This window comes from Convolutriloba macropyga, chromosome 2, assembly GCF_964194025.1.
Source record: "Convolutriloba macropyga chromosome 2, txConMacr16.3, whole genome shotgun sequence".
NCBI lineage: Eukaryota > Metazoa > Xenacoelomorpha > Acoela > Convolutidae > Convolutriloba > Convolutriloba macropyga.
The window spans coordinates 63,320,965-63,335,967 of NC_134469.1; the positions used below are offsets into that span (position 1 = coordinate 63,320,965).

At 34.6% G+C, this 15,003-nt stretch overlaps 2 protein-coding genes across 4 annotated transcripts in view; both read right to left on the reverse strand.

Moving 5' to 3' along the window:
* Positions 1 to 11,376, reverse strand: part of LOC142334961 (calpain-9-like) — a 93,527-nt gene extending 82,151 nt beyond the window's left edge. The window contains exons 1-4 of the mRNA XM_075383290.1: positions 11,206 to 11,376; positions 1,709 to 1,903; positions 1,346 to 1,415; positions 605 to 753 (exon numbers count right to left, since the gene is read on the reverse strand). Coding sequence (XP_075239405.1) covers positions 605 to 753; positions 1,346 to 1,415; positions 1,709 to 1,903; positions 11,206 to 11,316 — 525 coding nt within the window. The 5' untranslated portion in view covers positions 11,317 to 11,376. The remainder of the gene's footprint in view (positions 1 to 604; positions 754 to 1,345; positions 1,416 to 1,708; positions 1,904 to 11,205) is intronic.
* Positions 11,377 to 11,424: 48 nt separating this feature from the next.
* The window catches only part of LOC142334592 (uncharacterized), an 80,541-nt gene continuing 76,962 nt past the window's right edge, over positions 11,425 to 15,003 (reverse strand). For all 3 annotated transcript variants that reach the window (XM_075382750.1, XM_075382748.1, XM_075382749.1), the window contains one exon: positions 11,425 to 12,014. In XM_075382750.1, coding sequence (XP_075238865.1) covers positions 11,952 to 12,014 — 63 coding nt within the window. In that variant the 3' untranslated portion in view covers positions 11,425 to 11,951. The remainder of the gene's footprint in view (positions 12,015 to 15,003) is intronic.

The following is a 15,003-nucleotide window of genomic DNA, read 5'->3' on the forward strand; positions in this document are numbered from 1 at the left end:
TCTGAACAAAAAAACCCATTTGAGTATATAGTTCCTCCCTCCCCACTAAAGTGGGGGTCGGAACAATTATGATACTGCTTAGAAAGTAATGTTTTGCTAATTGTAGGCCGCATTACGATTTGGACAATCCTTTTCTTCGAATAGTCAAAGCCGTCGGCTTTCAATATCGTAATACTTTGAAAACGTGACTGAACACTAAATTTTTTTGGCTTTCGTGTTGAAATTTTTTTTAAGAATTTCCGTATACCCTCCACCATTTGCACCCTCTACGTTAGCCCGCGGTACAGTTGACATCCCGCATTTATATAGGTGGGGTGGAAACATTGGAACCGAAATCTTGTTCTCTGAAGTGAACTGGCATGTCATTTCCATACGTTACCATTGTCAATGCGGCACATTTAACAGGCGAGTAAAATTAGTATGAAGTCTATTCCGTTTTGCAATCTTTATACAAGAGAAAAATAGTTACCATGTATGTGAAATCTTTCTCGCATGTATTACGTACAAGAGAAACAAATTAAAAGCCGTTTCAACTAATAATTTTCGATATGTTTAAAGGTGCCAATCTAACACAAGTAATACTGTGTAATGGTGCTCATGTTACCTCCTGCCAGTTTCCATCCACCCAGAAATAGAAGCGGAAGCATCCACAGTAGTCCGGGTCATCGAAGTCCTGGTCTTTGGGCACCACCACGTGGAACATGTCCTCATGCATTGACAGACAAGCCAAAGAAGCCAAGAGCCAACAGTCACCTAAATCATTGCATAATTTGAGCAAAGTTATTTAATCATTTCCAAGAGTATTTGTTAAAGAGTTAAAGTTCACAAAATGCATAATCAAAACAAGGTTACTTGCAAAATTTCGCGAGCTTTTGCGATCTTCGCAAGGTAGGCCATTTTAACCAACAAGCTTTTGATTATAAGAGTTCGCGTTTTGGTAATTGATTTTTATAGTTATACAAAAATACTTCAACCGTGTAGAAATCCCTCAGTATTTTTAATGGCATCAACGAGTTTTAATGGCGTACATTTGATCAATTGTAAATAAAAAAATCGATTTACAATTTTGTTCATGCTTTTTTTGTCATAACCAATTAAAACGCTTCAGAGATAAAAGTGTATATATCCGTTTGATGTTAGAAAAGTTGCCAACCTAATTTCACCTTTTTGAAATGAGAACAAATTTTCGAGTCTTCGAAATGTTTCGCGTGATAACAGGATGCATAAATGTCTATATGAAAAACCAACATATTGGATTTATAGGCACGGTTTTCGTTTGAAATGGGGTCGTTTTGTTAGATGACGTCTCTGAAGTGACTAAAATTAGGTAATGTTAACTACTCACCCAGTTTGCCCTGGGTTATATCAAATCTGCTGGCTCCATCTGCAAACATTTGTGGGTCACCGATGATCTCCTAAGACAGATACCCGCACCAACACGTGACCATAAGTTCATTCATGATTTTTAAATAGCCGAAAACTCAAATAATCGGTTCGGCATGATTATTTAGCTTTGCTCATATTGTTTTGAGTCAAGAAATCAGACTTCAAGCCTGGAGTTACAAACGTTGGTGAATAAATACCGAATCATAGCAAACTTCAGCCTGTAATTACTCTGATTCATATCAAGATTCAGATACATAAAGATCATGGCAGAAAAATCTCTGATCAGCTTATCTTTTCAGCGCGACATAGATAGTTTGAGTACCTTGGGTCTCTTCCATATGAAATCTGACTTGGGAGTCTTGCTTCTGAAGCAAGAGGACATGTCAGCTGGGAAGTCAGGGTCCTCAAAGAGAGTCTTGTTTTCCAGACACTCCATCTTCTTTGCTCTCCATAGAGCACTGTCTTCACTCATCACCCGAACACTGCTGCGTCTTCTTGCCAACATCTTTACACCTAACTACCAACGCAAACATTTTCTTACCACAAAGTTTTTAATAGATTCGACAAAAAGGAACTCGAAAAATCTATCCTGCTTAGTGGGCATGTTAGTTTTATGACCCCAGCCGTATCTGGATCTTTTTTACATACTAGCGTGCTATATAACGACACCTAATTTGTTAGTGGAAGGTCATAGAAAACGCGGGAGGGGGGGGGGGGCAGAATAGATCCAATATCTGATCAGGAACTAACGGTTATCAATTATAATAAAAAAAAATTCATATGGAGAACTATTCATTTTAGAGTTCATTTCGTCTGTCTAATCGAAAAGTGGTTGTCCTTTTAAATCCCTTTGCGAGGGAATTTGGTATCATTAATGGCAGGCAGATAAGATAAGATAGGCCAATAATTTTTGATTAATTGAACCTAACGCACAAGAACAAAAATAAATCGGGGCATATAAAGTGACCAGTGACTAACTCAAAATTATGTGCTTGGTAGACATGACTGATTTAAATTGCGGATTTTATCTTGTTATGTTTTAATTCTTTTCTAAGCAAAAGTCGCATAGCTTGTCGATGAAGCAAATTAAGTTGGACCGATAATACCAGAAAAGTCTCAAGTAAAGGCCAAACACTGGCTTGGACATTGGACTAAAAATTCCGCCCTTAAATTCGCAGGACTATTACTACTATAAAAAATTTTTATAACATTTTTTAAACATTTTGACATTTCCGAAGAATCAGTCAAGATCTGCAATAAAAATGAGGAATAAAACGAAACTGGATAAATTAAACCAAGAAACATTTCTTACTTTTCCTCAACAAGACGAAGAGGAAGAAGCACAATTGTTTTCTTCGACAATTGACGAATACAAATAGCCAAAGTTGTAAAAGATTCAGAGAGTCGGTTATAAAAGGCCTTTTTGGCCTTGTATAGCCTTTTTCCATAGATTGTTGTTCGCAACTTTCTATTGAGATACAGACAGATACAGATATTTGTCTCAATGAGAGAGAGAGATAATTCCTCTAAGAGGTTGAGGATCTATATCTTTGCATTATAAAGGAAATTAGGATACACTCAAATAGAACAGTTTACGGATCCAATGGATCATTGAGCACTGCACTCCAATTTCCAAACAGTTAATATGAAAAAAATTAAAAATGTTCCGGCTTCCGAAAGATAATAGATTTTCAATTTTGACAACTATTCGTACCCTTTTAGGAAACCCAAGTCACACGCAACAGTGTCATTATGTGAAATCATTTTTCTCCTTTACAAAAACAAAAATTTCGAAAAGTATAATTGAGGCATTAATTCAGTGAACAATCATAAAGCTGATTAACATTTGACGGAAAAACATCGTCTTCGATAAAAAAGGCTTAAATAAGTGTGCATCTCTGTATCTCAGTTTCGAATTTTTTGTTTACGCTTTGAAATTTACAACAGCATTTCAAAGATTTTCTTTTAAAATTCTTTTATCGGAAATCAACAGAAAAACATCATTGAGATTTGCATCTGTTTGCGGTGCAATTTTTAAATTTTTGTTCAACATTAGGAAAATTGTGAACATGCAATTCGTGGGCAGTTATGACGTTGCATTTCTCAAACAAACACAACTTTTTTTCTGCTTTTGAGGATCAAAATGAGTCTGAGAGTTTTTTTTAAAAAAACAAACTAGAGGTGCAAGTGCTGTAAAATTTACACATTCTTATATCAAGACAAGGCATTGAATGATGGGTTTGCTAATTGATAAAGAAAACATGACGAAGAAAAATGTTTTTTAAACTACTGCTTTAATTTGGACAATTTTGAACACATATAAACTTTTTTTCACCTTATAAATGTGCTCAGTGACTTTCAGTTCTTAAAAGCTAAACGCGATTCAGGATTATTTCAGCATTCTGATGCAATATTTTTACAAGAATTATTTTAAAAACAGAAAACCAATCGACATTAGTGACACTCTTAACGTTTTTTAGATTTTTATTTGACAACGTTCGTATAAAGGGCCAGATTGTTGGCAGTGAGCCGCTTTACTACCTTGACCAAATGATTTTTTTAAATCGATTTCATTATTGTCTGCTGTAAAGTTGTTATGGTGCGAAAAAAAAATCTGCAGAAGTGGCTTACCCCTGGAACTCATTCATACACACCCAACGAGGAATAAGGCATAGGTCTACTTGCAACCCGCCATTTAAATATTGATTTCAACAAAGTGCCGCTATTCCAATAAATAATCTTCAATCAAAATTAAACAAACTCTCTTGTACCATATATTTCAACTTTTGCAGCAGCATCTGATAGTCATTGGTACCAAAAGCTTTTCAAAGTCAAGGAAAAAAGTAGTGACTTTATTAGGATGGATTAAGTCGAACGTTTCAAAAAGCATTTAAAGTCGATTATGCGTGAAGCGCTCAACAATATTATTACACGCAATCGCTTACTAGCAAAAACTGTCTTTAGTTTTTTCTGGCTTCTTTTGCATCTGCCTTACGTAGAGGCAGATATTTAGCTTGTTTTAAGACTGTAAAATTTTGCGTTTGATAACAGTTTATGTACATGATCAGCAGTTTTCTTCGTTAAATTTGTACTTATCCCGAATTTGTACTTCGCATTGTGATTATTCAATATTTGCGAAAAATGGCTGTAGTTTCACAGAGTTTTGACGTGAAGACTAACAAATTTTTTGACGTGAAGACTAACAAAGACCAAATTTGGAATGTCTTTTTGGTTTGGATCCTATACCTAGGGTCCATTGTGGTATCTTTGTTGTTATTGTTTCTTCTGACAGATATTTAGGAAAGATGTTCAGATGTTACGCTCTTGTACTACCTTGAGTACCCCGGTTTTGTCTGCAACGCATTTTCAGAACTTCTGTTAGTAGTAATATTTCGTTTTCGAATAACAGTTTTCTCCACTTTAGCACCCAGTTCTTTTAATTTCTTTATTTATCCGTTGTTCTTTCTGTCAATTTTCCATGACTTATGCAATTGATTTCCTTAGAAGATCGTATTCTTGATTTTTTAATCAAAAAATTCACGCTTCCGCATTGTGTTTCTGCTTGAATTCCGATAAGATGCGAGTTTTTTTATTATTCTCTAACTGTTTTTCTAACTTTCTCAAACAATTAATCTGAACTTTTTTCTCGTATCTCATTGAGCAGATTATTTAGACAAATTTTAAATAGAAAAGACCTTTTATTCAACGATTAAAAAATAGTTGTCGTGAAGGTCAGTTTCTTATTATTATGATTTTCTACTCTACTTAAAGAGCAAAACGATGGGAGGGTGATCACACTAGTTGTGGTCATTCATCAAGAACGCTTTTCGTATCCTTAAGTTCTGTAAATTGTCAGGAGATAATGATCAAAACAAATTGGGCTGATTCATGAAAACATCGTTGAAATCCATTCGATTGGATAGCTAATAGATATGATAAAACCATCAGAATTTTATTGAGCACGTTAATGTTGAATTCACCAAAATATTTATTTTGTAGTACCTTTCGCTGAATTTTTCCCCAGATGTTTTATCTAGCTCAAAGAAAAAATGGGGGGTTGCTTGCTCAATCTGACCTATTTTGAACCACTAATAAAGCAGCCTTAAATCTCAAAATTTTAGATAAAACAAAAGATTTCCAATTAAATTGCAATTCAGCTCTTTAATCGAATTCCTGTCGTCTCTGCTGAACTCTGAGACTCTGCTAAACATATGACGGAAGGCGGAGATTCAAAGCAAGATTTCATTGCCTGTAATTTTTCCTGATGTTTTTTAATAGATCTCGTAATTAAGTGTGAACTTTTGTAGTATTTTGATGCAGATCTATAATTGGTTGTGTTAATTAAACTAATGGGTAAACTTTCAGGTTACAGATTCTTCACTGCAGTCTTCAGTCCGAAATGGCGGAGGAAAAAAAATTGGGTTCCATTTTTCCGGCAACTTCAATTTACTGGCGTAGTCATCCAAATTGGAAGAACTCTTAAACTAGAATTTCCAGATTCTAAAGTACTGGTTCATAATAATATTATAAGAACCAATAAATGTAGTTGCTAAAGAAATTTAATTTATCTTGGTTCGTGCAACTTTACATTGGGAAGTGTACATTTCTGCGTAAAACGAGCACTTGGAACAGTGACACAAAAAATATTAGCATAGAATTTTCAATGTTCCTTGTCAATCGTTCAACAAACGTTCTTGAAAACAAATTCATTCAAAAGGCCGTCTTATCGACAAAACCTAGGTTGTAGTTTGTCATCTTAATCCTCAATAAGAAATACGCAGTTAATTAAAAATAAGCTTTCTTTGATTTATTTCTAATTGACAGCGATAATTGCTGTTGATAAGAGAAAGTATGAATAATAGTAACAAGTTCAACCACATATTAGTAGAACAAATGTACCTTTTGCAGCCTAATCAAAATTTGAGCCAATAATCGCAAATATTAGCGCACGATCCTTGGGGAAGACTATCAAGTATACTCCGTGTTCTAGCTATTCCTAGCAGTATGTTGTGTAATACACTATTATAAACTATTTAACTAGAGAACTATTTCTAATTCACACATCCGAACGCGTGAAAAAAACTTCTGCTTATTTGCTTCCACGTTATTTAGGAGGAATCGAATCACGGTAATTTGCTAGAGCTAATATTATCGAATTTCCGGCAAAGTTTGATTCTTATTGTTCAACGCTTAAAAAATCTGCAATTTCTTTTTTTATATAATTTAATGATGTACAGCAATTTTGAAAGTCTTTACTGAGTACCACCAATGAATGAATGAACCACCTTAACCAATGTCAAAAAAATGTTTTGGAGACAATTTTTCGGCATTGGTTTCTTGGTTATAAATCAGAAAACCTGTAAAAAATAAAATGTTTATTGCCGCGAGAAGACAGTGAAAAATGAGTAAGCAACAAAATGGATAAAAACGATAATATTACGACTACTTTGTTTATCATAGCTATAGTTCGGAGAAGTTTTTGAATAAGTCTCAATTAGCTTCTCATACATGATTCCCATAATACTGATTTTGTTATTTATTTTGTGCGGTAAAGTTATATATTGTACTTATTTTCATCTACCCGGCAGTTTTTATATTTTTCTAGTGTTCATCCTCCCGCGCCGTGAAATGAAATTTTGTTCATGTATCTGAAAAATACTCATTCGTTCTTCTGTTTTGCTCTTCATGTTAAATTTGCAGCACTTAACCTATGTTCTTGCTGATCAGTTTTCAATTCTAACTGTAGAAATCAAGTACAAATAAATTTTTCAACGTTTTCAACGCTCATACCGGCAGATTTAAAGACTCAACGGTGTATTAAATGGAAAGGTTTGAGATTGACCATTGTTTAGAAAATTCCAAAACCGAAATGAAAATCTGGTCGCTGATGATTACCTGTTCATGCAATGTGTAGTTATGGTTTGTCAGATAAAAGAAAATCCAAACAGCTTAAATTACTGTTCTACAACAATAACTAAAATTTTTTGTCTTTTTTGAGCAAATTTTGTTATCGTACTAATTACATCAAATTGATGTAGAAAATCCAAATAGTGATAACAGCAAAAATCAGAATAGTGACTTAGGTAAACAAAGAAAAGATTAGGAAAGGATGCCGATTATTAAAACGCCTGGTATTTGAAAAACGAAATTAAAATTTTAGCAGATATTCGTTAAGGAAATTTAAAAGTAAGAGAAATAAAATTTATATTTGATGAAAATTGCTCTCAGCTCTGATATTTTTGCACTTTTGTCAAAAATTATGTCAAGCTAAAAGTTAAAATGGAAGCAATAGACTTTAATTGCAGTCCTCTGAACCACTTTCGTTGAAAAATGGTACGAGCTAATGAACAACGCAAAATTTATGAAGATTCCTGTTACTGACAACTGTGTTTGAAAAGCTTGGCATTTTTAACTAGTTTCATTTTGGTAAGAGAAGAACCGTTCTTTCAAATGTTGGAGCAAAAAGTCAAACAGTTCACTATTGGACCAAAATTAATTTAAAGTTCTTTCAGATTTCGCAGCTTTAGTATTTGTTGCGATAACCTTTGAAAAAAACCACTGAAGTATCTGCGAATGATCCCTGCGAAAATGTTTAGCTCTCTCAGTATCTTAAAAATCAATTTTGGCTACCAAAGGCTACCCAATACCCGAAGTGTACGCAATGAAATTTTCATTGCTCCTTAAATTTAAACAATCGAAAATTGACAAAAAATCTTCATAACCGAACTTTAGAACAGTTGCAAAAATTCCTGTTGATTTTTGCGTTTAAGCGTGCGTTACGAACAAAGATAGATCAATAAACAGAAGTGAAAAAATTCTAGATGACTTGAGACGTGTATGAGCTCGAAGCAATGTTAACTGAATATCTATTGAACAGAAAACATATTTCTGGTTTGAGAATTTGAGCGCGCAAAAACGTCATCAAATCACATTTAAATCTTGAATTCAGTTGTTTCAAGCAACTTCAGGACACTGCGCGCTTACAGACGGCCGAAATCAATTCAAAAACTATAATTAAGCTGATTGCCCCCAGATTTATTTACCGGTTTTCCCGTTTTGAAAGAAAATCTATCGAAAGATGTGTGGTAAAATCTTTCATAAATGGCGCCAATACAGCCCAAATTTTGTATTGTAACAACATGGCGGAAAAAATTCTGAATTTAATTCCGAAGAAATAAACAAGAGAATACCTGATTATCATTAGAAAAACAACCTTATGATCAACAGAAGATTAACCAAACGAAACAGCTTTTGATAGTCAACAGAGCACATTAGAACGTAAACACCACCTTTTTTCTAGCAAAAGTGAGAAATAAGGCAACTAAAAAAAGATAGGGAACTTTGCATAATTTTACTTTCAATAAAAAAGTTGAAAACACGTAAAAAGAAGACCCCAGAAATCTCACTTATTATAAAACAATTATCTGTTTACTTATTATCTGTTTAATTACATTTAAGAGAAGGCAGCAAAAAAGATGAAAGGCACACACAGTCAAAATTAGTACACTCAATTAGAATGAATGGTCAAAAAGTCAAAAAGCCCCCAAACATTTTTCAAGAGATCCGAGAGTTTTTTGAAAATGATCTCAACACTAGCTTCTAATTCAAACATCAAGTTGCAATTGTTTAATCAGAAAATGTATGACACCTGACACTGCTGGTTTCACGACTGGCAGGCAAGACCAGCAAACAGGCAAAACAATGAAATAATTTTTAATATTTTATGCTCAAATCGTTGAATCGATACACTTAGTGGAAACACACTGAAGATATCCATTCTAAACCGCATTATTCAGCAAAAGGTAACCGACATTAACGAAATTAATTGATAGGACAACAACTTAAAAAACAGTTTAAACTCAAAAATTTACTGATATTTACCTCAAAACAATTGATGTTAAAGTTGTTGAAACCGATAGATATAAATTAAAACTTCCATGAGCTAGAATTGATTCAAATCAAAGAACCAATGAGACCTGACATGAAAATTTGTAGATCAACAATTAGAACTTTAAAAACAAGGAAAAATCAGTAATAAATCATGAAAACAAGTGCCACCGGGGTCAATGAACAGGATAGATATGAAGCAAAAACGTCACATAACTTTATTCAGACGTGCCTAGATGCCAATGAATCGTGTCATTGAAGAACCTAAAAAAATAACAAAAGCTTTAAAAAACGGTAAATCAAAATTTTTATGAAACACGAATTGTATAAGTTATAAAAATCGTTAGTTGCACTATAATCAATTCAAAAATCCAAAGTACGCACCTTTAGAACAATATTTAAAAAAATATCTGTACCGAACAATGAAGATAGCAAACAGATATGTGCACATATCTTAAGAAATCACACCAATTCAAATTCTCTTTGTAATAAACCAAGAGAAGGCCAAAAATAGCTCGCTTTGAATAACATGATCAACTAACATCGGGCGAATTCTTCTCAAATGACCGGCGAGCGGTTGGCTTCGTTGGTAACCAGCTGCGGCTTAGGGATGCTAGCGCGGTGTGGGGGGGGGGGGGGGGGTCAAACGATGGGGGGTACGGTTGGGTGAGACCTGGACGAGAGGGTGTCCAAATTACCACGTTGAAGGAGGGTGGTTGGGGAGTTGGGGGTAGGGGAAGTGACTGAGGGGGGTCAGAACCTTAAGACCAAGATCCACCCTTCACACCCTGAGATTATCTCCCTAAAACTGTTTCGGTGAATTGCATAGTTAGAGTCTAGTAAGGCGTAAGGCTCCCAGAAAGCTGCTCGGCCACTTAATGTTCTCCGAGCGCGAACTGTTATCCTGTTGTTGAGGACGAAAAGCATTAAAGGTCAGACGAAAAATTGGTCAAGCAGAAATTTGCATAAAATGAGCGCAGGACTAATATAATAGCCACAAACTTTGTTTGAGACCAATTAAAAATACTCAATCGATTGACTATGAAGCTAACAAAACTGAAAACAAAACTACCTTGTTAATGAGAGCAAAATGAAAACAAAATTTCATCAGAAAATATCAAATCAGAGGGATATAGGAAAAAAACGTACAAAATGTACGAAAATATTTGCTAAAAGCTTTTAGTAGGAAATGATCAGAGTCGTATTTCATCTTCCCACGTTTTATTTTTTACAGCGAGCGTTCTCATATTTCTGTCGTTTTCCCTTTTTGTATAACTTTCCTTTATAAGAAGTCGATTTTCGAACAAAAACAAGGCCCTAACTGTTATTATTTCTAAGATTTGCCCATGAAAACTGAAGTACAAAGCACTGTTCAACGTGAAGTTTGCACCAAACACCACCTAAAACTACGCAGAGTAAAAAGCAAAACCCTTTTACGTTGAACAAACGCACGTAATTTCTACCCCAACAAAAAATTAGTAAATTTTTACGAGCGATAATATGATCTTTTAAATCATTCCAAAGAATATCACATATTGTTATGAACTCAATCAACAACTCAGCCTTAATGAATCAATTTAGGCCTCAACAAAATTGAATTAATTGCAGTACGATGACAAAGTAACCTTTTCCAAGCGATAAATCACATGAATTTACCCTTGCCTTAAGCAGTATTGAGCATAACACAAGTTGCTGCTAAACCAGTTACATGTGAAAAAAAGCTTTGAACACAAGTATTACAAGAAAAAACATTCGGCAAAATTATTCCAATTTCGCCGCACAAGTCAGCGGTGGGACAATTGATTAAATGGAAAACGCGTTTTAAAATTTGCATAAATGAATAGGAACACTAATTGATTTGATGGCGCATGCCAAACTTTAAACAGCCTACATCTGAAGATAAGTTTGAGCATTGATGACAAATTAACTTACTTGTTTCTTTCTGTGTAGCTCACCAAATCGTAATTGATTATAATACAAAATGTGAATATCAGGCCGTATGCTCTTAAAATGCGTGCTCTCTCGTGCCAACAAATAGTTCATAAAAATTACTCGGTACAAAGTTTCGGTTTGCTTTGATGCCAATCACAGCACGCCGGTCTACAGCAAAAATAAATTTTCTAAAGCTAACTACTGATTAGAAAAAGACAATTGGCTTCTAGACTTTAATTCTAGCATATGGATTCGTTTCATAAATTAAAATTTATTACAGGCTCAAATTTCATCTCTGCAATAAAAACTGCACTTCAACAATTGCCAGAAGAAGAGAGAAATCAATACCTAATCTATCAATTTCATAGAAAACGACACATGAGTTATTTATTATAAGTACTAACAAGTAGAAGAGACACAGCAACATTCTGTCAGGCGAAATAGTACAATTAAAACCCATTCTGAATGGATAACTCCACGACCCCAATCTGCTCTTGAAACAGAGGGCGTTATAAATTAAACCCAGGAATAAAATATTGCACAGAAATGAGTATTTGCAATCTAGGCTAAAGCACCAAAATTGTTAACTTAAACTGCATCACAGAACAAATACGAATTAAAAAATATAAATTCATCTGTCCTTTAATAAATAACAGGGATAAAACTCTCCTTTACTGCCACTTACAAATTGCAATTCAATAAGTTGCTCTACCAGTTAAAAGTTGGCTTGGGTTGTTCTGTCTTCATCAGTAGGGAGCAAATCGTCGTATGTTTCGGGACAGGTGCTGCGCTCCCCCGTTAGATGCATTCTGAAACAAAACCAACTTGTACAAACTATTGCGATCGGGACAACTAAGCCCAAATGAAATCCGATTAATTGATGCATGCATTGAGATAATCTTAAATCATTAATTAAACACATTTGTGATAATAATAAATGATTCGTAGAGTCGAGAAACAAAACCAGAAGACTACAAGGTACAGAAAAAAAAACACAAAATTGACGCTATCAGTACGCTGTTGAACCTATCTGGGTTTTGCAAACGCCAATTGCACGAGTTCTGCTTTTTTTAAACATACGGTTAGATGAATTGAGGGGCCGCAATTTAATTTACAGGGGGCGTAGCTTAGAAATGTTTCATGGGTGCAAAATAACGACCACAGTGCAAAATAATAAAGCTACAATCGCGTTGATTAAATTCCGCTCACAATCTTTTATATTAGCATCAACCTTTCTTTCGGAATGAGAGCAACTTAGATCACTCAAGAAGTTCCTACACACCTATTTCAGAAATATCAAACATAGCTGGCAGATTGCCAAAAGAGAGCCGCAATAGCTTCGTAGAACTGCAGTCTCAAAAAGATACAGACCAAAAAATCTTCATAAAATGCTGAGATGTTAAATATGTAAAGAATTTGTTTTAAATTATTGTTGCTTCTATTAGTTGCCCTCAAATACACTTCAATTAGTGACAAGCACTCAAGTGACCGTATTTCTTTGAATTAAAGAAAAGTCAATTTTAGGTTGAGGAAGTCATATTTGATACAGAGGTAAGTCACTGTGACCAAAAATTTAATCACGCGAATGAACGAAAAACTACTAAGAGTAAAAACTGTGTGACCAGATCTTATTAAAAATAGCCAGGAGACCTCCGGAAACGACTCGGAGTAGAATAATGAGGGCAGGTGGGGGGTGTGTTCTGGCACGACGGTTTGATAGGTAGGTTTTTGCAGGGCTGTTTGACCCTAACTAGCACAATGGTCCCCCTAATGGATTATGCGAATCAACTTGAAACAATAACAGTCAAATTAGCAATGAAAAATTAACTGACAATAACTGATCAAAAAAATCTGATGAAAATTTCATTACGAATTGCAGCTCCAAAAAAAACTACTGGCAAAAACCTTTCGACGCCGTCCGTTCTCATTCAATAAACGACTGCAATTGACAGAAAAGAGCAACACAATAGATCATAAAAAATCGGAGAAAGGAAAAAGGAATGCCAGATCTAATGTGACTTTGGCTAGCTATACGATTGCAATTAATTTTGTGATATTCCTCGCTGAAGTAATTAAAAAAATGGTAACATTGTTTTGTCACAGATTATTCTTTTCGCTAATATTATACAGGGCCAGAGCGGGTTGAGTTTTTACTTCGAAGCAGGGCCGACAGCTGAGTGAGTTTTCTGTTTGAAGGAAAAATTCCAATCTAAGACTCAATTTTCTGGCGGCTGATCTTTAGTTTGACTATTTTTGTTGTGTTCTTAAGATGAAAAACTTTTCACGACAGGGAGGCCGTATTTACAATTTAGTAATCATTATACAAATACGACAAGATTAACTCAACGCAAAGAGACCATCTAGCGGGTGCTGGCACGTGCCGGACAAATAAAATGAACATAGAAAAAAGTAAAAGGTAAATATAAATACAGGTAAGCACTATCACAAATTCCTGCGTCATGGGTAAATCAATTAACAAAACATAACTACGTGGTTTTTACAGCATATATATATGAAAAAGTTCACAGGATATTAATAAAGTAAATATCCATTTTCTCATCTTAAAAAGGAATAAAAGTCAAGTCTATATATGGCCTAGAGGTATTAGCAGATATAGCATTAAATAAGACGATCAGTAATAAGAGGGGCAAATTGTATCCATTATTATATGAAAATTAATTAAGTTTCTGTCGCATTTTCGTCCTCTTCAGTGTAATCCGTATTCAGATTCTGTAGGGATGTAGGGTTCGCATGGGAAGAAATTTAGCAAATCAATTTAGATCGACTGAGTAATCGAAATTGTTTTGATACTGAGGTACTTCAACTATTGAATGTCCTGAATCGTGTTCGGCTGTCACGTTAGCATTTCTGGGAGGGAATCACCTTTTTCGATTCTGTTTTCAAGGTTCAGCAATCGATCGTACCTTTATCGATATGCATCTCTCCTATAATCTTTATGAGATTTTTCATTTTATGATCGATGGATTGCATTTTTGCAAGTTTATTATCAGCAACCAAAACTACTGGTTTTAGAGGTATTTTCCATCTGAACATTTCAAAAAGTTTGGTGTAATGCGCTGGAAGAACTTAAATTTGTGATGAAGGTAACCAAAATTTGAAGGAGAAAGATTCCAACAAAGACTAATCGTCAGAGTAAGGGAAAGCTTTATTGGAACATAAGATTCTAATTTGTCAAAAAGAGTGGGCGTGAGAAGTTGCATTTTGTGGAATAAAGAAGCTGCTATTTTGTCTAAATCGGCTTGTTTAAGAGTATCAGTTGTACTGATCATTTTTGCTCTCAGTTAATGACACAATTCAATATTAGCATCTGTCTCCGACGTGAAGTAAGGAGGTTTTTCAATTTCAGATCAGATTAAGTGTTGAAAGAACTCGCTTTTACTTTTTGATCAATGACAGTATAAAAGTCACCGAAAGCATTCGCTACGAACTGAAAGAACTGAAATCTTCTGTAGCAACCAAAGAGATCGCTTATTATTGAGACAGCGATTTGACAGCAGCAAATAAAACAAATAAATGAGAAACTAAAAAAAAATCACCAATTATTTCAAAAACGAACAGCGTATAATTCAAAGAAAGCAAAAGCTATGGTCTGTAACAATTACCTCGATTCATTTATTCATACTTCAGAACTGATGACACCTGTCAATAATGGCACTAAGAGAAGACAGCAAAGTGGCAAAGCAACTCGCTAGAGTAAAAAAATCGACAATATTTCGTGAAAACAATCAGTGTAAAAGTCAGAGCAATCAATAGCTTCCAAATGAAAAAATCAATCGA